The sequence below is a fragment of the Amblyraja radiata genome, chromosome 19 (genome assembly GCF_010909765.2).
Source record: "Amblyraja radiata isolate CabotCenter1 chromosome 19, sAmbRad1.1.pri, whole genome shotgun sequence".
Taxonomy (NCBI): Eukaryota; Metazoa; Chordata; class Chondrichthyes; order Rajiformes; family Rajidae; genus Amblyraja; species Amblyraja radiata.
The window spans coordinates 23898783-23922559 of NC_045974.1; the positions used below are offsets into that span (position 1 = coordinate 23898783).

Below are 23777 nucleotides of genomic sequence, written 5' to 3' on the forward strand. Positions count from 1 at the left end.
TGAAATCAAGCCGCCCATAAATTCATAAACACTACAGAAGAATTAGGCCGTCGAGTCTACCCCGCCATTCAATAATGAGTGATCTATCTCTCCCTCCCTACCCTATTCCCTTGCCTTCTCCCCATAACCCTGGACACCCTTACTTGACAAGAATCTTGTCAACAGTGAACAGATAAAGGGGACAGCATTTAGTACAAGGATATAAAGTTGAAAATGTTGCTTAAATGTTGCCTACATGTTTGCTCCCTCTTTTGCCCTCTCTCTTTCTTTCTTTCTTTCTTTCTTTCTTTCTCTCTCTCTCTCTCTCTCTCCTTCTCCGTCCCCTCCCCTCCTGAGTGAGTGGGGCTTTTTGAGAGCAAGGGATCGAGAGAACGGAAATTCCTGCATCCAATTAAGGAAAACAAATCCTCTCTCTCTCTCTCTCTCTCTCTCTCCTTTGTGAATGGCATTTCCACAGCTCGTTTGCATACACACACTCCAATCCGGGTCGTCACCCCGGCAACGCGGTGACGACAGAAGACAAGGGCGAGGGCTGATTGGCCGGTGCAATGTATCCATCTGCGGTGGGCGGGGCGAGGCGGCGGGCTGTTTCTATTGAAGAAAAGCGGCGTGGCGGCTGCGGGCCGAGCGTCGCGGCGCCAGCCAGGGTCATTGAGAAAAACACAGGCAGCCAACAGCGCCCTGCCATTCACATCTCGCAGCCTATAGATGCAACCCGCCTCGCTCTTTCTTGAGGGAAATACAATTTTCTTTTAAAGACAATTTTTTTTTTTTGCAGCTGAAAATCAATTTGCTTTTAAGTAGAACATTTCTACAATTTAGGTTTTATTTCAAAGTAGGGAAGCAGACTAATTTTGCAATTGTTTTAAGGACGATTTTTGTTCAGCTGATAATTAATTTTTCTTTGCTTTGAAGCAGAACATTTTTTGCAATTTAGGTCTTATTTGCAAAGTAGGGAATAGGATTCAATTTTGCAATTATTTTCAAGCCGATTTTTGTGCAGATGAAAATTGATTTTGCCTTTTTTCTTGGCTTTAATTTGCAAAGTAGAATTTGTTTTACAATTTAGGGTTTATTTGCAAAATAGGGAATTGGACTCATTTTTAGCAATTCAGGTTTCATTTGCAAAGTAGGGAAGGAAGGTTGTTTGTGGTAGGGGAGGTATCTAGTTTATTCCATTGATAAAGTCGACAGGTTGGCGGCGGCTGTTTTGCTTCAGCTGATGATCGTTCAGTGATTTCTGCCCCCATGTTAGAGAAATTTCCCTGTTGCCCGGAAATGGCGATCTGCAAGGCGGCGGGCTGGCTCCACGACCAGCTGGTGCGGGGCAGCGACAGCCTGCTGCTGATGGACTGCCGTGCCCATGAGCTGTACGAGTCCTCGCACATCGAGGCGGCCATCAGCGTGGCCATCCCGGGCCTGATGCTAAGAAGGCTGAGGAAAGGGAACTTCCCCGTCAAGTCCCTCATCTCCAACCACGAAGACAAGGAACGCTTCGCTCGCCGCTGCAAGACCGACATCATCCTCCTGTACGACGAGAACTCGGCGGAGTGGAACGAAAACCTCTACACCACCTCCGTGCTCGGCCTCCTACTGAGAAAGTTAAGGGACGAAGGTTGCAAAGTGTTCTGCTTGGAAGGTAAAAATATCCTCTGCACCAACCGTATGCTGGAATATAATTTTGTTTTATTTAATAGCTGAAAAAAAAAGAATGCTTTTTATTTAAAAAGTAGAATCATTATAGCCGTTTTCAGCTCTGAAAACTTGGCCCTCTTTTGAAAGAGAAATTGGGCTAATTTTCCAGGCACTTGGCGACCTTGTAGATTAATGCACTTTACGTTGTGAGTAAATCTGTGTTGACTGTTACATGTAAATCCTGATTGTATCCTTACCCCAAACAGATGAAATTGTGTGTATTATTCCCCGAAATGGGGAATTTATTGTGCATTGAGGGAGTTAGATAGAGCTCTTAGGGCTAGCTGAATCGAGGATGGGGAGAAGGCAGGAACGGGGATACAGATTGTGGATGATCAGCCATGATCACATTGAATGGCGGTGCTGGCTCGAAGGGCCGAATGGCCTACTCCTGCACCTATTGTCTATGTATCTATGTAACGTACAATGTAATAAAATGTACTAGAGGAAGGGGAGGAAGTAGAGATTGTTTCTACAAATTAGTGGAGCTTTGATTGGGGGTTTAGAAAAAGGCACAGCAACTTTTTAACCGGGAATTGGATACATTTTGTAAAGAAAACACTTATCAAGTGGAGAGTGCAAGGGGCTAGTACAGTAGGAAGAGGGCAGATGGCCTCAAAGAGTGCTCTATATTCAATGGTTCATCAATGGTGCTTTATTGTCATTTGCACGGTGTGTAAACGCACAGAGAAATTATTTTCTTACAAACAGTCCAGTTGAGTATCACCATACCACCCCAATTAGCAAGTGTACAGCAATAGTTTTTAAGAAGGAATTGCAGATGCTGGAAAATCGAGGGTACACAAACATGCTGGAGAAACTCAGCGGGTGCAGCAGCATCTATGGAGCGAAGGAAATAGGCAAAGTTTCGGGCCGAAACCCTTCGGGTTTCAGCCCGAAACGTTGCCTATTTCCTTCGCTCCATAGATGCTGCTGCACCCGCTGAGTTTCTCCAGCATTTTTGTGTACCTTCGTACAGCAATAGTCTATTGAGCCCGCATGCAAGAGGTGACATGTTTGCTGCCATTTTCCAAATCCAGTCTACACTGGATACACTGTCAAGGAAAGATTATCATGTGGAGAGTGGAAGGGGCTAGTATGGCAGTTAGAGGGTGATTGGCCTCAGTGCTTAATTATTTGGTACATATTGTAAAGAAAACATTAGAAAATGGAGAGTGAAAGGGCTAGTACAGCAGAAATGGGGCAAATAGCCTCAAAGGTGTTTAATTGTGTGTGCTGAGCAGTTCTGAGGCAGCGGGCTGGTTGTAATGCGGCTGTTGCTGTGTGTTGTTTGTGTCCACAGGTGGATTCAGTAAGTTCCAGGCGGAGTATCCAGCACACTGTGAGACCAACCTGGAGAGCCTGTGTTGCAGTATCTCCCCCACCGTGCCCGTCCTCGGACTCGGCGGCCTCCGCATCAGCTCCGACTCCTCCGACATCGAGTCGGACGCACCGAGCAGCGCCACCGAGTGCGAGGGCAGTCCTCTGTCCAACAATCACCAGCCTCCCTTCCCGGTCGAGATCTTGCCCTATCTGTACCTAGGCTGCGCCAAGGACTCCACCAACCTCGACGCTCTGGAGGAACACGGGATCAAGTATATCCTCAACGTCACCCCCAACCTCCCCAACCTGTTTGAGAACGCAGGCGAATTTAAATACAAGCAAATCCCCATCTCCGACCACTGGAGTCAGAACCTGTCCCAATTCTTCCCAGAAGCAATTGCCTTCATAGGTAAGAAACCCTGTTAGAAATCTCTCCAACCAGTTGCTTTCTTCGCGATTGTCAATCTTGTATGTCTGGGCAGGGACTGCAGATGCTCGTTTACACAGAAGATAGTTCAAATTCAAGTTGCATTTATTGTTACATGCACCAATTGGTACAGTGAGATTTGATAAACACAAAATGCTGGAGTAACTCAGCGAGTCTGGCAGCATCTCTGGAGAACGCAGAGAGCCAATGTTTCTAGTCTGGACCCTGTTTCGTTTTCCGCAGATGCTGCCTGACCTGCTGTGTGTTTTCACAGTTTAGTGTTCTTACTTAAGATATACAGCATCGGCAATTTTTGTTTTGATTTTAATTGGGTGGGTAAGGATGGTTTATAATTCTACTTCTGTGCAGCAATGTGGGTTGCAATGTTTAAAGCTTGTATAGTGGGTACATGTAGATGTAACTAGGCGATCTCCCAGTTGCCAAAAGCTTTAACTCACCTTGCCATTTCCACACTGACCTTTCTGTCCAGGGCCTCCTCCACTGTCAGAGTGAGGCCAAATGCAAATTGGCCTCATTTATTTGCTTGGGCAGCTTTCAACCCAGAAGTGTGATAATGATTTCTCTATAACTTCAAATAACACTTGCATTTCCCCCTCTCTTTCCCCCCCCCCCCCATCCTAGTCATCAACTAGTTTCACTGTCGTACTGTTGACTGTGTAACTCTCTACCACCTTCCCCACAGCCAACAATGAATGAAAGACCAACAATGAATGACCATTGTGCGTGGGCTCCACCTTCATCGTCGTTGTTTTTGCATATCTTTAATTCGTTTGTTTCTATGCACCTTCTATATCTCTCGTTTCCCTCTCTCCTGACTCTCTGTCTGAAGAAGGGTCTCGCCCCAAAACATCACCTATTCCTTTTCTCCAGAAATGCTGCCTGACCCGCTGAGTTGTTCCAGCTTTTAGTGTCGTACCTAGATGTTTATATTGTTGGTCCATACTAATGACAACAATTCACAGTTTGTAATAAGAACAAGTAACCCTTTGCTAACCCAAACAAAACACGTTTGATTTTCCACAACTCTTGTCATTACTAAAGAAAAGGGAAATTGGAATAAGCTTGTACCGGAATTCTGGGAAGGGTGTAGCATATCCTTTATGTTGTGTCAACATGTTCCCATTTGGCATTCAGTGATTGGAGTGTATCTGCACAAACTGTGGGAATTAGTCTGGTTTAGAGAGAGTGTGGAAACAGGCTCTTTAACCCACTGAGCTGCGTCAACCAGCAATTGCCCTGTACACTGCCACTATCTCACACACTAGGGACAATTTACCTTTATTTTTACCAAAGCCAATTAACCTACAAACCCGCACGTCTTTGGGGTGTGGGAGGAAACTGGAGCACCCGAGGAAAACCCACGCAGGTCACCGGGAGAACGTACAGACTCCGTGCAGACAACACCCGTAGTCAGGATCTAACACTGGTCGGTCCCTGGCGCTGTGAGGCAGCAACTCTACCGCTGTGCTGCCCATACTTGTGGACTTGGAATATACAAAATACTCCACTGTGTCCTATTATGGTGGTCCCCCCATTAACTTGAAAGTTGGCACACAACATAAAGGATGCGTTTTAATATATCAATATATCTATCAGTGATATTTTCTGTTATTGTGACCCAATTTTCAGCCATCAAAATTTAACATCCACAATGGCATAAACCAGGCCAGAAAATAAATGAGCTTGCATTTAATTGCACAGCTCAAATGTACCCTGTTCTGAGTGTTTAGTTTATAGATATTCAGCAAGGAAGCAGGCCCTTCGGCCCTCCGAGTCCTGGCAGACCAGCGATCCCTGCACACTAGGGACAATTTACAATTTTACCAAAAGCCAATTAACCTACAAACCTGTAAATCTTTGGAGTGTGGGAGGAAACCGGAGAACCCGAGGGAAAACCCACGCAGGTGACGGGGAGAATGTACAGACTCTGCCCGGTCATAACCCGTAGTCAGGATCAAACTCTTAACACTGTGCCACCCATTTTGAATGGTGAGATCTTAAGCAATTTTGTTTGACAAAAATATGGCTGGCAGACCAAATGGATTGCAATCGATAGCATTAAACAAGTTCTAAAAGGATCTCCGCAGTTTTATGTGCAGACAGCATAGTTATAGTTTTAACCAGAACCAATGTAATTACAATCCCCGAGGCGCGTCCTGCCGTTTAGGGCTAATTTGAGTCGGGGCGGAAGGAATTTCGGCTAGAAGCCACAGAGAAACTAATCTAAAGGCATTGTAATGCATTTCCTCCGACAAAGGAAACCATTTTCAGGCAATGTTGACATCCTGTTCCTGTTAATGGGCCTTGTCCCCTGTGACTCTCTCTCCTGAAGCGTCTGAATGCCTCTATTGTGAGGACAGGCGCAACTGTTGGGAGAATAAGTTAATAAACTCTAGAGGCAGAGAGGGCTCGACACAGAAGACATTCACTGCCATCTTGCAAACTTTCTATTGAAAGGTTTGCGCACAGACATCTGAGCAGTGGAAACTAAATGCACTTTTTGTTTTGTCGGCCGTAACCCACACAAAACCGCAAGAGGATTCCACATACATTTTTCAAAGTTGCAGTGTGACCTTTGCAGTCACTGGGTTTCCAACGCAGTGCTTCACATTTCACTGTTTGTGAAATTATTTTATTTTTGCAAGGCATTTCCTAACCAACCTGAACGTAAATTATGCTGAGGATAGACACAAAGTGCTGGAATCAGGAAGCTTCTCTGGAGAAAAGGAATAGGCGACATTTCAGGTTCTTCTTCTTCTTCAAACCCATAAATGATGCTGTTGGTGGGCCAAAATCCGGAGTTACAACGACCCTCAGATCATCTTTAATTGGACTTTTCTGGTCACTAAATCTTTTTCCCTTTATCCTGTATCTGTACACTGTGGGCAGCTTGATTGTAATCACATGTGGTCTTTTTGCGGATAGACACAGAATGCTGGAGTAACATGCAGCATTGCTGGAGAGAAGAAATGGGTGACGTTTCGGGTTGAGACCCTTCTTCAGACTCTATGGTATATTTGCGGACTGAACAGCACGCAACAAGAAAGCTTTTCACTGTACCTCGGTATACTTAACAATAGACTAAACTAAATCACAAATCTGAAGACGGGTCACCTATCCACATTCTCCAGAGCCACACTGCCTGACCCGCTGAGTTACTCCAACACAGCTTCTTTCTTTGTAAACCAGCATCTGCAGTTCCTTGTTTCTATAAGTTACTAGTATTCTGACGTGTCTGTGAAGCTGAGACTTAAGTGGAAGTTTTGATTGAGAGGCGTGAGGAGGGGGAAGAGCTGAAGTAAAATGTAGCCTCAATAGCTGTGGGAGCACATGTTTTTGCAAATCCTCTGGAATTGTTAGGATTGCATGTATTTTCGTTAAATGCACCGATTTACAGTGAAAAGATAGACACAAAATGCTGGAGTTACTCAGTGGGTCAGGCAGCATCTCTGGAGAAAATAGATAGGTGACGTTTCGGATCGGGATGTCTTTGGGATGTGGAAAGAAACCAGAGTGGTTGGTGGAAAGCCCTGCTGTCACAGGGAGAACGTGCAAACTCCGCACCCAGCCGGCACTCCAGGTCAGGATTGAACCCATGTCTCTGGTGCGGAGGCAATGGCTCTACCAGCTGCGCCACTGTGTCACGTTATCAAACATAATTAACTTGACTAGTTTTGCACGGGTGGTACAGTGGCGGCACTGCTCTACAGAGCTAAAGACCCAGGTTCGAACCTGACTGCAGTTGCTGTCTGTATGGAGTTTCTACGTTCTCCCTGGGACCTCGTGGGTTTTCTCTGGGTGCTCCGGTTTCCTCCCACACTCCAAAGACGTTCAGGTTTGAAGGTTAATTGGCTTCTGTAAATGACCCCTAGTGTGTAGGATAGTGTTAGTGTACAAGGTTAGTCGCTGGTTGGCACCTACTCGAAGGGCTGTATCCGCGCGGTATCTTTGAAGTATCATGAAGTGAATGTTTTTAAGCTTTGTTGGACCCGCTGGAGTCGTCTATGCTGCGACTGCCGCTGACCTTGTCTTTGTGTTTCTCTTTGATTCTTCCTCAGATGAAGCTCGCAACCAGAGCTGCGGTGTGTTGGTGCACTGCCTGGCCGGCATCAGCCGCTCGGTCACCGTGACCGTGGCTTACCTGATGCAGAAGCTCAACCTGTCCATGAATGACGCCTACGACATCGTGAAGATGAAGAAGTCCAACATTTCCCCCAACTTCAACTTCATGGGGCAGCTGCTGGACTTTGAACGGACCCTGGGCCTCAGCAGCCCCTGTGACAACCGGGTGACCGCTCAGCCCCTCTACTTCAGCACTCCCACCAACCACAATGTCTTCCAGCTCGACGCACTGCAATCCACTTGACCCAGAAGCTAAACGCCCATGGGTGAAACCGGGCAGGAAAAATTTTAACGGTCGGATCACTGACACATGAAGGGATCGGACTGGCTCTGGTAAAGACAACTGATCTTGACCAAGCAGCCTGTTGTGAAAGAGGGCGCCCACCCCTGACATTTGACTTTGAGGCCATCGATGGTTCACAAAGTTGGTTGGAAAAGTGCAGTGGCTGAAAGCTTTGCAGTCTTACGAGAGGACAAAAGGGCAAGTCGGGCGTAGCCCTTGTGCCCCTGACCCCTGCCCTCTTCTCCCGTCCTACTCACAGCTAGATATATGTCTTCATTGAAGGCTTTGTTGATTCAAGCTGGTAGGATAAAAGTCTTTTTTTTTAAAAAAGCTTTTGGAGAGTTCTGAAACTGGCCACACTCTTTGTTTTTTTTGTGTGTACTCGTGACCCTATCGAGTATCTCGCAGCATGTTCCTGTATATATTGTCTGTATACAAATCCAGTTTCGCAACCAAATGTCGGCTGAGATTCTGATTTAGGATGGAGTGTTTAATATTAGAGAGAGTAACTTCTTTGTGAGGTATCTGGTTGAATTGAATCCATTTCACATGCTGACTAGTGGACTGGAAGACCGAAGTGTATAAATAAGTATTACCAATGTTATGTTTTGACTGATTACTAGGACAGTATATGCCAAAAAAACATTTTCTTTATGACTGTTCTGCATTGATATGCTCTATCTATCTATGTATCTATCTATCTATGTGAGAGTGTAATTTAAAACTGCATCTTGATAAGCCCCTTATATTTTGTCTATTGTAAACTGAGGGCCTTGGTTGTGTGTGTGTGTGTGTGTGTGAGTGTACATAGTGTTGGTGTTTTCTTGCTTCCGAATGAATAGACTGTTCTTTGGTTACGGGGGGTGGGGGCAGAGTATTTCTTGGGATTTTAATTTGTAATTTTGGACAATGCGCAAGTCATACAGTGTGTTACCTCTGTGCAGACTCTTCAGGGAAATTAATCGTGAATGCAATGGATTTTTTTCCCCTAAGTCTGTATTTAAAACTGGAAAGCCAATACTGTATGTACACAATGCACTTGCTGTAGTTTGGTAGCCAGTGAGAAACTGTCGCCGATTTCATTGTCAAGAGAGGCTTAATGTGAAATGGGGATTTATTCTAAGAATGATTGATTGTATTATTATACTAAGTTATTAATAAATAACTATTTTGCCTATATAGAAACTCACACAAGTCTTGGCCATTATTTGATGAGCCATCTCCATGGATATATATGGTGGGTGCATGAACGAATTGCAGAGGAGGTAGTTGAGACAGGTACCATAACAGCATTTAAAATACTTTTTTTAACATTTCCAAAAGTAAACTTTATTCAGAATAAAAAATATATACAAAACAAGAACAGTGGAAAAAACCTCTTCAGATGTTTTCAGTGTCTATACATTCATTAGCGACGTATTCGGTAGTGTTCACAACTGTGCTTAAACCAAAGATAGACACACAATGTTGAACTAACTCAGCGGATCAGGCAGCATCTCTGGAGAAAAGGGAAACGTGACATTTTGGGTTTGAATCCTTCAGACTGTCCCTGTTCCAGGCGTACGTGGCCCCATCCCCCAACTGTATCGGACTGAAAGGAAGGGTCAATGTAAACAGGGGTATGTGTACTGCTTTGCTTCCTGAAGTCGATCACTATCTTCTGTGTCTTGCTGACATTGAGAAAAAGGTTGTTGTTCTGACACCAGGTCATGAGGTTCTCAATCTCCTTCCTGTATTCAGTCTTATCATTATTTGATATCCGGCCCACAATGGTGGTGCGAATTTGTAAATTGAATTAGGTTTATACATGGCAGCACAGTCGTGGGTGTACAAGGAGTAAATAAAGGGGGCTGAGAAAACAACCTTCTCTGGAGCACCAGTGTTGAGGATCCCCTCACGTAGCCCCTTGGAGTGATATCCCTTCCCTTGTGAGAGGGCTGTCCCCACCGGACTCAATGTGCGGCACCTGAACGACCCTAGACTGTGGTCCTGGACAGATGCATGCATAGGAAATGTTTAGAGGAATACGAGCCAAATGCAAGCAAACGGGATTAGCTTGGATGGGGCATCTTGGTCAACATGGGCAGGTTGGGCCAAAGAGCTTGTTTCTGTACTGTATAACTGTGACATATCTCCAGGGATATGTGAAATTGCGCAGGTATAAGGAAGCTTCAATGGTTAGAAACTAACAGCAGTAACAGTAAAGTCTGAGTAAGGGTCCCGACTTCGGTGAGCGGTTTGGGGAAGTGGATGTGGGCTGGCTTGTACGATGTGGCATGTGTCAGCTTCCACTGCCGCAGATTCTTGTGCACCTGTTTGAGGAAGTGGCTCCTATTTTTAAACTAAGGATTGCAAATGAAAGGGGAAGACCAGGGCATGGGTGAGAGGAGACAACGGCAAAGCAGGAAGATTCTCACAGCGGACTTTATCCTGCACTAAACGTTATTCCCTTTATCCTGTGTCTGTACATTGGACGGCTCGATTGCAATCATGTATAGTCTTTCTGCTGACTGGATAGCGCACAATAAAGAGATCTTCACTGTACCTTGGTACACGTGACAATAAAACTAAACATCAGGCAGAGAGCCGGAGATCTGTACAGCACTGAATATAATCATCCAGTCCATCCAATTTGTCCCGTCTCTCTCTTGGAGCTTAGTATAGATATAGAGTGGAAACAAGCCCTTTGTCCCACCAAATCCGTGCCACCCAGCGATCACCCGTACACTAGTAGTATCCTACACACCAGGGACAGTTTGCAGAGGCCGATTAACCTTCAAAGCTGCACGTCTTTGGGATGTGGGAGGAAACTGGAGCACCCGGAGGAAACCCATGCAGTCACGGGGAGAACGTACAAACTCCACACAGACAGCACACGTAGTCAGGATTGAACCTGGGTCTCTGCCGCTGTGAGGCATCAACTCTACTGCTGTACCACCCTATAGTCTTTCTGGATGGCATCCAACAAAAAGCATCACAATGTACCTCTGTACGCGTGACAATAAACCAAACTAAAGATCAGGCAGGGAGTTTGAGGACAACAGCATCGCTTGAGCAGAGTTTGTGGTGACATCTATGACGAGTGCTGGGGCCTCCCGACAACACAGGAAACTCATTCAAGCCTGCAGTCATGCACGCCGACTCACACACGTGCATCCTCACAAATGGAGACATGCATGCAAACGTATTCGCACATGCACACATGCAGTTCTTGCACCAGTTGACACATACAGATGATAGGCATATACAAACACCAAGAGCCAGACCAACACAGAGAGACATGTGGGCATGCACATACATACATGCAGATATACCAACAGACATACACACATGCCACATACAGACACACACCTGTATGCATACAGACATACACTAACACACACACACCCCACACACACAGACACCCTACATACAGACACACACACACGCACACGGACACACCCCACATACAGACACATACATATTGATACACTCACCCCACATACATACATACACACAGGTACGCACACAGACACATACACACAAAGACACACTGAGATAGTTACATGGACCCACAGACGTACATATACATACAGTTAAACACAGATACACGGACAATACACGCATTTCTTGCCCCCTCCCTCTACTTTCAGTTTGAAGAAAGGTTCCGACTCAAAACGTCACCTGCTGTTTGTCTCCAGAGATGCTGCCTGGCCCGCTGAGTTACTCCAGCATTTTGTGTGTATCTTCGGTACACACACAAAAACAAACACAGATTGATGCACAAAAAGAGAGTGACCGAGACACAAATATACACATTTGCCCTCATGGTCATGAGACACATGCACAAACACAGGATGTAAACTAACCAACAAAAGCCAGTTTATGAAGAATATATGATGCCATCTCTCTGTACTTTAAGGTCTTAGCTCTCAGGCGCATTCATCACACACATGCATCATCCACCAGTGGTTAAACAAGGCCACTGGTTGATCTGGAGGTTCAGACTTACAAGTGTCTACAGATTTCCAATGGTAGACACCAGCACTTTATGAAATGCCTTCACCAGTTAAATGCAGTAGCCTTAAAGAGACAGGCCACAATAAACACCTTCAGCCCACCCTTCGCCACTATGCCAGGTGTAGTTTACTTTAGAGATACAGCATGGAAACAGGCTCTTCGTTCAACTGAATCCGTGCCGACCAGCGATCACCCCGCACACTAGCACTATCCTACACACTAGGGACAATTTAAGGGCCTGTCCCACGATGCAAGTTCACCCAAGAGCTCTCCCCGAGTTTAAAAAAATCAAACTCGTGGTACCTCATCACGAGCATTTTTTTACTCTGGGAAATATTTCACACTGTTGAAAAAACTTCACGAGTTTCCTTGTTTCCCCGAGTACCTGCCGTTAGCATTACGAGCCGCTATGAGACATCCACGAGCTCCGACGTACATTCTACGTAATTACCACAAGTTTTCCTTTTTTTTTAACTCGGGAGAGCTCTTAGGTAAACTCATATTGTGGGACAGGGCCTTTACAATTTTTACCAAAGCGAATTAACCTACAAACCTGTACATCTTTGGAGTGTGGGAGGAAGCCGGAGCACCCAGAAAAACCCATGTGGTCGCAGGGAGAACGTGCAAACTCTGAACAGACCGCACCCATAGTCAGGATCGAACCTGGGTCTCTGGCGCTGTGAGGCAGCAACTCTACCGCTGCGCCACCGTGCCACAAACAAGCTTGTTAACAATTCACCCAAAGTGCGGTTTCCTGCTGTTTACACTTGTGTGAAATTATCTTTTTGTTTAAGTTTAATGCTGATAAGTGTGAGGTGCTACATCTTGGCAGGACAAATCAAAATAGGACGTACATGGTAAATGGTAGTGAATTGAGGAATGCAGTTGAGCAGAGGGATCTAGGAATAACTGGGCACAGTTCCCTGAAGGTGGAATCTCATGTAGATAGGGTGGTAAAGAAAGCTTTTGGTGTGCTGGCCTTTATAAATCAGAGCATTGAGTATAGAAGTTGGGATGTAATGTTAAAATTGTAAAAGGCATTGGTGAGGCCAATTCTGGAGTATGGTGTACAATTTTGGTCGACTAATTATAGGAAGGATGTCAACAAAATAGAGAGAGTACAGAGGAGATTTACTAGAATGTTGCCTGGGTTTCAGCAACTAAGTTACAGAGAAAGGTTGAACAGGTTAGGTCTTTATTCTTTGGAGCGCAGAAGGTTAAGGGGGGGGACTTGATAGAGGTCTTTAAAATGATGGGAGGGATAGACAGAGTTGATGTGGATAAGCTTTTCCCACTGAGAGTAGGGAAGATTCAAACAAGAGGACATGACTTGAGAATTAAGGGACAGAAGTTTAGGGGTAACATGAGGGGGAACTTCTTTACTCAGAGAGTGGTAGCTGTGTGGAATGAGCTTCCAGTGGAGGTGGTGGAGGCAGGTTCGATTTTATCATTTAAAAATAAATTGGATAGGTATATGGACGGGAAAGGAATGGAGGGTTATGGTCTGAGTGCAGGTAGATGGGACTAGGGGAGAATAAGTGTTCGGCACGGACTAGAAGGGCCGAGATGGCCTGTTTCCGTGCTGTAATTGTTATATGGTTATATCTGCGTTGGCACTTTCAATTACATTCTTGAAATGGAGAAGATGATCCTTAAGGTAACAGGAGAACAAAGGAGGTCCCTTGATATGGGTTAATACATTGTGCTCAGTAACACAAGGTTTTGCATTTTTATAGCACCTTTAATTCAAACAAAAGTATTCCAAGGCTTGTCATGGAAGTTTAATGAAAGAAACTTTGATGACGTGCCACATGAAAAGATATTAGACCAGCTGGCCTACAGCTTAGTGCGAGTGGTAGGTTTTAAGAGGAATCTTAACAGAGAACCGTGAAGGTTTAGAGAGGAAATTGCAGAAATTAAGCCTTTGGCAGCTGATGGCAATGCAGAAACTAGAGCGATTAAATTTAGAGATGAAATAGAGGCCGATTTGAGGTGGAAACAAGGACCGTCAGATGCCTGTTAATACAAAACTGGGCACAAAGTGCTGGAGTAACTCAGCGAATCAGGCAGCATCATCCGAGAGTGTACTTTAGTTTAGAGATACAGCACGGAAACAGGCCCTACGGCCCACCGGGTCCATGCCGACCAACGATCACCCCGTTACACTAGCACTATCCTACACACTAGGAACACATTATAATCTTTACCAATGCCAATCAACCTACAAGCCCGTACTTCTTTGGAATGTGGGAGGAAACTGGAGCACCGGGAGAAAACCCACCCGGTCACGTAGCTAGCATCTTCAGTGCCCACATCTGATTCTTCATGAGGCAAACGCCACAATGCATCAGCGATAGCATTTTCTTTTGAGCTGCTGTACTCAATGCTGTAGTCATACTGTGACTGGGGAACTGCCCAGCGCTGCATCCTCCACGCTGCCATTGTAGGTATTGCTGACCGAGGACCAAGAATAGTGAGAAGTGGCTTATGAGCAGTAACCAGGGTGAATTTCCTGCCCAACAGATACTGATGGAATTTCTTAATCCCAAAGATGATACCAAGGGCTTCTTTCTCGATTTGTGCATAATTACGCTCACTCTTGGTAAGTGTGTGTGTTGCAAATGCTACAGGCTTTATTGTCCATGTTCCATTACATGTGAAATCACAGCTCCTACCCCACAAAGAAATGCATCACAAGCTAACTTTAACTCGTGATTTGTATCGAAGTAAACAAGTTGTGCATCACTGGTCAAACTTTTCTTACATGCATCATAAGCATTTTGTTGCTCTTTGGACCATTCCCATTTTTTATCCTTTTTCAACAACTTGTGAAGAGGAGCAAGCTTTGTTGCTAACTCGGGTAAGAAGCGCGAGTAATACAGTACCATACCCAGGAAGGAGCAGAGTTGAGACACATTCTCAGGGCTGCCAACTCACACGCATTGAGCGTGAGAGTCACGCATTTCACAAAATTCTCACGCTCTCACGCTGATCACAAATTTCTCACGCTCAAAAATCTGCAGGTGCTGGAAGTTCAAAATAAAGCAAAAATTATTTTAGAGGTGAGTAAAAACCACGAGGGGAATATGTAAGGTGAATGCAGAGTCTTTATCCCGGGATATGTGATTCAAGAATTAGAGGGCATTGATTTAAAGCAGGGCTGTCAAACTACCGGCCCACGGGATGATTTGGAGGAAAGAAAAAGTAGTTTAGTTTCTCCCCTGCAGATGGTGTGATGGGTAGACATGGCGGTGGTCCCAGCACTGACCCCCCCCACCCGAGGCACCGCTCACACCTCCCACCCTCACTTCCGGCAGCTCTGTGTCCGTCGGACGCCCTGTCCACACCGCATGGAGTTTTAACCCCGGCCCTGAGCCAGGTGAGCATCTCCAGAACCGCGGGGATGAATCTCGGGCTAAGGCTCAGCTCCGATGCCCAACCCCCTCCCCTTCCCCGAACCACAGCTGGACACAAAGCACCTAGGCCGGCCCACATTCCCATGGGGTGGGGGGGGGAAAGAGACGTGGGGGGGGGGGGAAGAAGGAAACACCCCCCGGGCATCGCCAAGTCTCCGGATGTTGTTGCCGCTTCACTGACACACACACACTGGCACAGACAAGGTTTAAAGGGATATGGGCCAAATGAGGATAAATGGGACTAGCTTAGAAGGGGCATCATGATCTGCACGGTCAAGTTGGGATGAAGGGCCTGTTTCCATGCTGTAAGACTATGACACACTGTAGAAAGGGTGCAATTGCTCTGGAGAGGATCCAGGGGCAATTTATGAAGATGTTGGCAAAGCTGGAATTTTTTTTTCACTTTGAAGAAAGATTTGATAACTGGGATTGTATTCTCTGCAACAACAGAGGTGAAGAAAAGACTTAGTTGAGGTGAATAATATTATGAGAATAGGACCTGTTTCGCTTAACAAAGAGTGTTGGAAGGAACTGCAGATGCTGATTTAAACTGAAGATAGACACTAAAAACGAGAAAAACTCAGCAGGACAGGCAGCATCTGTGGAGAGAAAGAATGGGTGATGTTTCAGGTCGAGACCTTTAGACTGAAGAGGTTGAAAACCAGCCATAAAACACAATGACTGGAGATGGGTGTTATCCAACTAAGGGCAGAAATCAGAATCATGCGTTCATCTTTATTGACGTGGCACCATAATAAATATATTACAGAAAAAATAATTTAATGGGGTGGCACAGTGGCGCAGCAGTAGAGTTGCTGCCTTACTATCACATGGGTTTTCTCTGGATATTCCGGTTTCTCCCACATCCGAAAGAAGTGCAGGTTTGTAGGTTAATTGGCTTCTGTAAATAGTCCCTTGTGTGTAGGATAGATTGCTTGTCGGTATGGACTTGGTGGGCTGAATGGCCTGTTTCCATATATCTATCTATCTATCTATCTATCTATCTATCTATCTATCTATCTATCTATCTATCTATCTATCTATCTATCTATCTATCTATCTATATCTTAATTTCATTGAACCATATACGATTGAATATGTGGCATTATTTTCGTCTTGTTTCTATAGTCAAAGGGCGAGGTTGATTGATTATATATATATATATACATACACACACACATATATACATATAATGTAATTTAGCCTAACCTTATTCATACCTAATCCAATTTAAAGCATAAATGGTGCATTCAAGTGTAAGTTAAAAGACTCGCTATAGTATGCATCAGATTGCACAATTTCAAGCTGAAAAATGCAAAAGCTCCCTACAGTGAGAGTGAGGACACCCCCTCCCACACCCTCCTCCCCTCGGTCGCTACACTCCCTCTCAATTTCTCACTCTCAACTCTCACCCAATGTTGGCAGCCATGCATTCTGTGGTGTGCGTGCGTTTGCTATAGCTTCAATCTTTCCGTCACTGGTTTTAGTCCATGTTGATCCACTTTCAAACCAAGATATGCACATTTGCTTCTTTTCAATTTTATATTGTGATCATCTAGCCGCTTCAACACTTCACTGAGTATCTCCAGATTCTCCTCCTCAGTAACAGTCACAATCAGCAAGTCATCTTGATTGCTCAAACAATGTGATGTTCCTTGCAGAATCTTGTTCATCGTAGTTTGGAAGATTTTTGGTGCCGACTTCACACCATAGGGAATACAGCCCATGTGTGTGTTTACCGTGAGGTACTGCTGGCTCTTACGATCAACATTTAGGTGAGCATATGCATGTGGCATTAGATCTAGCTTAGAGACTACCTTGGAACCAGCATGTTCCGCATATAAATCTTGCGAGGTTGGTAGTGGATACTGTTCATCATCTACTGCCTGGTTGATGGTCACGTTGTAGTCTCCACACAATCTCACTGTGTTGTCCGCTTTGTAGCCCAATCACTGCGATCTGTTTTAACCAGTACACCGTTTTGTTCCAACTTTTTGATTTCAGCTTCCTACAGTGGACAGGTTCCACATCGGGTCGAGTTCTGAAGTGTGCTTGCTCACCCTTTATGCTACTGTAGCTGTCATTGAACATAGCATGATGTTTCTGCAACAACTGATCCAGTTGCATTTGTGCTTTGACTTGGAATACTGATTCCCAATCCAGTTTCAGTAAGCGCAGCCAAATTTTGCCCATCAACGTTGGCCTATTGACATAACTCGCGACAACTTTTGGCAAGTTCAAAGTCTTGCCTTTGTGTTGTACATCACAAACTATCTCTCCACATGTCTCCAACACTTCTCCAGCTTTCAGCTGAATGTTTGTTTCTGTGATAGGCATATTGCTAAACTTGGATTCATTGGTGTCTTTGCTTATAATCGTGCAAACAGCAGTGGTATCAAAGCACATAGTGATGTATTAATTGTTCTCTTTGACCTTTGTCTGAAAGTCGTCCTTTCCAGACCCACCGATCGTAGTATAGATGTTGTACAGTCCAAGTTCATTATTCTCCGACTGTTATTCAAGGTTGTGAATCCCACGCATTTGGTTTTGTTGAGTCTTTTGTTTGGCTTTGTTCTGTGATGGTGCTCTATGCTGATGCAATATGGCCTTTCCGATGACAGTTCTAGCTCGTAGAGTCATTGAACTGGCACTTATTTGCTTTGTGTTGACCATTGCATCAATAGCACGTCTCTGCACCTTTGTCCAGAACTTTGCTGTGAAGGCCTTTTCCCCCCCGTCTTGTCATGCTTGTGTTTTGGAACTGCCTTTGTGCGAGTATGCACAGTGTACTTTTGCAAAAGAAAGAACACCCACATGGGCAACAACGTGTACTGAAAACCTGTGCTTGTTTCTATCTTACTTGAAGAACTCCATAGTGAACACACAGGTATTGTAGCAATGAAGTCTACAGCCAGAGGTTGCATGTATTGGCCAGGATTGGACAATGACATAGAAGCAATGCAAACAAATGTAGCACCTGTCAGAGTTGTAGAAGTAGGCCTGCCCAAACCCCTTTGCAAACATGGTCTTGGCCTACTAGACCTTTTCAGAGGGATCATGTGGATTTTTGTGAACAAGGGAATAATAATGTTCTTGTTTTGGTAGATAGTCACTCAAAGTGGATTGAGGTGGTACATATGGGTACAAACACAACAGAAAGAACCACAGATTCATTGTGGTCTATCTTTGTGTGTCATGGATTACCTGAAGAGCTTGTCTCTGGCAATGGCCCCCCCAATCTCATGCTGCACTGTTCCAAACTTTCATGAAGCTAAATGGTATGAAGCATACCTTAGTGCCGACTTACCATCCGGCATCTAACAGTGCAGCTGAAAGGTCAGTCAGGATAGTCAGAGCTCTCAAGAAACAAGTTCGTGAAGGGGATTCAAAATTCAGTATGTCGCAATGGCTGGCTAGTTTCTTACTGAAATATCGTACCACGCCACAATTGACCACAGGGTATATGCCAGCTGAACTTGTCATGAAATGAAGACTCAGAAGTAGACTGCGTTTGGTTCTATCTAACATATCTCCGAAAGTGGAACGCAAACAAACCGATCAGAAATGTCATTATGGTGGAAGTCAAAAAGAACCTAGGTTCAACACAGATGATCAGGTCTGTGTTCTCAGCCCCCTCTTACAAAACAAACAAATGGAGGTGGGAACAGTAGTTGAAGTGTGTGTGGTACCAGGAGGTACTTGTTTAAAATTGTAGTGTGTGTTAGAAGACCATATGATCCCAGGTAGTGATGAACTGGTACAAGAGCACAGTATTGATGAAGATGCATGTCTACCAGACTTTGGTATTATTCCAAGTTCAGATGTAAGAGCATATTCTCCAAAGAAAGTAGAGACAAAGATAAATGATCCTGACTCTCCTTTAGAACTACAACCTGACACTCCCTCTAAACCACTCAGCAGATCAGAAAGAGTGCGTAAACCAGTCGTCAGATCCACAGGGTTGCCAACATTGGGTGAGAGTTGGGAGTGAGAAATTGTGAGAGACCAAGCCAGAGGGAGCGAAGCCCCCCCCTCCCACTGGTATAGAGTTTTTGCAGTTTCAGCTTGAACTTGTGCAATCTGGTGCATACTGTAGCGAGTCTTTTAACTTACCCTTAGATCCTCTGTCCTCCAGTACTTCTGGGAGATTGCTTGTGTCTTTCTTAGCGACTGATCCGAAGTACCTATTCAACTCTTCTGCCATTTCCTTGTTCCCCATAATAATTTCACCCCTGTGTCTGCCTTCAAGGGACCCACATTTGACTTTGCTACTCTTTTTCCCTTAACATAACTAAAGAAGCTTTTACTGTCCTTCTTTATATTCCTGGCCAGCTTCCCCTCATACTTCATCTTTTCAGCCCGTATTGCCCGTTTTGTTTCCTTCTGTCGTCCTATGAAAGTTTCCCAATCCTCTGGCTTCCGGCTACTCTTTGCTGTGTTATACATCTTTTCTTTTAGTTTCATTCTATCCCTAACTTCTCTTGTCAGCCACAGTTGCCTCCTACTCCCCTTAGAATCTTTCTTCCTTTTTGGAATGAAATGATCCTGCATCTTCCAGATTATGCCCAGAATTTCCTGCCATTGCTGTTCCACTGTCATTCCTGTTGGATCCCTTTCCAGCTCCTCCCTCATGCCTTCATAGTCCCCTCTGTTCCACTGCATCGCCGACACTTCCGATTTAACCTTCTCCTTCTCAAATTGCAGATTAAAACTAATCATATTATGATCGCTATCTCCAAGCAGTTCCTTTACCTCAAGTTCTCTTTATCAAATCTGATTCATTGGACAACACTAAATTCAGAATTGCCTTTTCGCTGGTCGGCTCCATTACAAGCTGCTCTAAGAATCCATCTCGGAGGTACTCTACACACTCTCTTTCTTGGGGTCCTGAACCAACCTGAATTTCCCAGTCTACCTGCATATTGAAATCCCCCATCACCACAGTGGCATTACCTTTGTTACATGCCAGTTTTAACTCCTGCTGCAACTTACACCCTACATCCGGGCTACTATTTGGGGGTCATCAATTAGTGTCATCTTGCCTTTGCAATTCCTCAACTCAATCCACAGTGACTCTGCCTCTGTCTTCCCTCGCAAGGGTCTGAATTCCATCCCTAACCAGCAGAGCTACCCCCCCCCTCCTCTGCCTGCATGCCTATCCCTTCTATAGGATGTATAACCCTGAATATTAAATTCCCATGCCTGATCCTCCTACAGCCACGTCTCAGTAATCCCCACAATGTCATATCTACCAACCTCCAACTGAGCCTCAAGCTCATCTACTTTATTTCTTATACTTCGCGCATTCATATACAATATTTTTTAATTCCTTACGCATCTCACCTTTCACATCGATCCCTATTACACTTGGCCATACTCTCCTCTCCCTTTGTGAGCTATCTTTCCCGTTAATTCTGGGGTCATTAACTATCCCTGTACTCCATTTCCCTTTAACTCCTTCCTTGACTATCCCATTTGACACCCACCCCCCCCCTATTTAGTTTAAAACCATCTGTGTAGCAATGGCAAACTTGCCTGCCAGAATGCTGGTTCCCCACCTGTTAAGGTGCAATCCGTCCCTTTTGTACAGTTCCCCATTACTCCAAAACAGATCCCAGTGGTCTAAGAATCTAAATCCCTGCCCCCTGCACCAGTTCCTCAGCCACACATTCAGGTACCGTATCTCCCTATTCCTGCTCTCGCCAGCATGAGGAACTGGAAGCAAACAGGAGATAACCACCCTGGAGGTCCTGCTTTTCAGCATTTTTCCGAGCTCTCTAAAGTCACGCTTCAGAATATTCATCCCCTTCTTTCCAACATAGTTTGTGCCAACATGAACTACCACTTCCGGCTGTTCACCTTTGCCCTTGAGGATTTTCTGCACTCTGTCCATGACATCCTGGATCCTGACACCAGGGAGGTAGCACACCATCCTCGAATCCCGTTTGTTGCTGCAGAATCCGCTGTCCATACCCCTCACAATGGAGTCTCCAACTACCACGGCGTTGCCTGATGTCGGCCTCTTTGGTTTTGGCTCAACAACACGTTTTGCTTCGCAAGGCATTCCGCCACTCAGTGCGTTAACATCTTCTGTCCCAACAGGCTTCTAAGTGGGTGAACCTGTTCACAAGAGGTACAACACCCGGGGACCTGTGCATTCCATGTTTCCCTCCCTTTCTCACTGTCTCCCACCTTCTCTCTTCCAGTACCTTAGGTGTAACAATCTTACTGTAGGACTTGTCGAGGAACTACTCAGTTTCTCTGATGAACCTGAGGTCATCCACTTGCTTCTTCAGTTCCCCAACAGGGTCCTTCAGGAGCTGTACCTGGATGCACTTCTCACATTTGTAGCAGCCAGAGGCACCAGCGATGTCCTTGACCTCCCACATACTGCAAGCATTACACTGAATCAGCTTGCCTGACATCTCCTTCTCTCGTCTCTCCCTCTCCAGCATTTGGTGTGGCATCCTCCCTCAGCCTCCTCGTCGAAGACTCGCAGCAAAAGACTTGCGCCTTTCTCACAGGGCACTTCCCTCGACAGGGCTACACCCAGACAGAACCGCACCACTTGAGCAAGTCTTGCTTATATCAGATGCTAAATTGCCTAATTTACCAATCTTCCAATCTAATTATTCAGCCAACCCCCACACTCACCCCTAACCTTCCTCTGATGAGCTTGGAAGTATGAGCTTTGTCCAACATGCACTCAAAGACTGTTAAAGTGCTGTTTGCCCACTTTTTAAATCTGCACTCAAGACTCACCAAGTCCAGCCAACGGTCGTTCTCGCTGCTGCTCTCCAGCTTTTTGCGTAGCCTCCTCTCCTCAGCCTCCTCGCCGAAGACTCTCAAGCCAAAGTCATACTTAACTCACAAGGCCTCTGCCGCTCCCTTAGAGCAGCCTTGCTTATATTGACTGATAAATTGCCTAATTTACCAATTTACAAACCAAATTCCTCAGTTTTAAAATGTATTTCACCTGTGACTTACTCATCTTTCCCACGGGTTTCAGCCAATCAGCTCTTCTCCCTGCTTCTCCTTGTTGCTGCTTGTCCAAGATCCACGTAAGCTCTGGGCTAATTCTGGCTGCTTTTTGGCGCTCTTTTCAAACTGTTTTCCCCCTCTGACTCACCTATGACTCACCTTTCCCACAGGCTTCAGCCAATCAGCTCTTCTCCCTGCTTCTCTTTGTTGCTGCTTGTCCAAGATCCACATAAGCTCTGGGCTTATAATGCCCCTGTCCCATTTAGGAAACCTGAACGGAAACCTCTGGAGACTTTGCGCCCCACCCAAGGTTTCCGTGCGGTTCCCGCAGGTTTTTGTCAGTCTCCCTACCTGCTTCCACTACCTGCAACCTCTGGCAACAACCTGCAACCTCCGGGTACCGCACGGAAACCTTGGGTGGGGCGTAAAGTCTCCAGAGGTTTCCGTTCAGGTTTCCTAAGTGGGACAGGGGCATTAAGCTCAAACCTATTACGTTCAAGTCCACAGGTGCTTATCTAATGCGGTAATCTTTTATGGGGCACTTCACGGACCAAATTTTGTATAACATAATTTGCTACATCCGTTGGCTTCCTTGTTATCTAACATGCTAGTTACTTTGTCAAAGAAGTCATCAATTAGCTGAACACAATTTCTCATCCATAAAATTATACTCTCTCAGCTGCATAAGTATTCTGTTACTATTTCTTTCATTTTCCTAACAACCTGTCCTGAAGTCATTTTCACCGTCAATATTTTCAGTATTTTGCTGTCTTCCTCTCAGCTGGGACTTTTCCGAAATGCAAAGTCCAATAACTACATATTTAAGCAATAATATTCTATTTAATGTGATCTTGTGAGTACATAATATTTTCTGTGGTATTCATAACACAACAATGATAAAAAGATCTTTGTTTTGATTGCACCTACCAACATGCATACATTATCATATTAAAATTAATATGTACTGAGGGCAAATTTTTGTTCCAATGCTCCCCATTCCCAATTACTTTTACATTGAAATCCAAGTGAAGTTTAAATGGCATCAGAAAAATAAAACCTCCGGAATGGATGATATTCATTACATGGTTGGTAGTTTCAGCACAATTACTATATTAAACTTTGAATCTGCAGATGTCCTGGTTCAAGCTAAAACTAAAGACAAATAATAACCTCCTCACACATTCCCCTGCAAGTATCTCTGTCACTCCTTTAAAATATGCCCCTTCTTTGAACAAGCTCTTATCGCATCTGAACCAGTTTCCATCTGATTACACTCCTTGAGGATGTTCATCTGCGTGTTCAATTAATAAAACAATGAGATTGGGGACATTTCTATTCTACCTGTCAAAGGAATTTGGGGGGGGGGGGGGGGGTTTAGAAATAGTCAGTGAGGTAAACATACATAATAGTTGTATTATGCATGTAAATTGTAAATTGTCCCTAGTGCATGTGGGATAGTGTTAGTGTGCGGAGATCGCTGGTCGGCACAGACCTGGTGGGCGAATGGCCT

The 23777-nt window shown here is 44.9% G+C and overlaps 1 protein-coding gene across 2 annotated transcripts; it reads left to right on the plus strand.

Moving 5' to 3' along the window:
• Window positions 1-585: 585 nt before the first annotated feature.
• Window positions 586-9060, plus strand: LOC116984014 (dual specificity protein phosphatase 6-like). Of its 2 annotated transcripts, XM_033038044.1 has the most exons (3): window positions 595-1639; window positions 2999-3427; window positions 7525-9060. In XM_033038044.1, exons 1-3 carry the CDS (start codon window positions 1249-1251, stop codon window positions 7830-7832), a joined length of 1128 nt encoding a protein of 375 aa, XP_032893935.1. In that variant the 5' UTR covers window positions 595-1248; the 3' UTR covers window positions 7833-9060. The 2 variants fall into 2 exon arrangements, with proteins under 2 accessions (XP_032893936.1, XP_032893935.1); XM_033038045.1 differs by lacking the exon at window positions 2999-3427 and having other exon boundaries at window positions 586-1639.
• Window positions 9061-23777: the final 14717 nt, after the last annotated feature.

What these genes read in the sequence shown, in the direction of transcription:
- LOC116984014 (XM_033038044.1), top strand. Translation starts at nt 1,249, where the DNA reads ATGTTAGAGAAATTTCCCTGTTGCCCGGAAATGGCGATCTGCAAGGCG. An exon ending in CAAAGTGTTCTGCTTGGAAG is followed by an intron (nt 1,640 to 2,998) that starts GTAAAAATATCC and finishes TTGTGTCCACAG; the next exon opens with GTGGATTCAGTAAGTTCCAG. An exon ending in AGAAGCAATTGCCTTCATAG is followed by an intron (nt 3,428 to 7,524) that starts GTAAGAAACCCT and finishes ATTCTTCCTCAG; the next exon opens with ATGAAGCTCGCAACCAGAGC.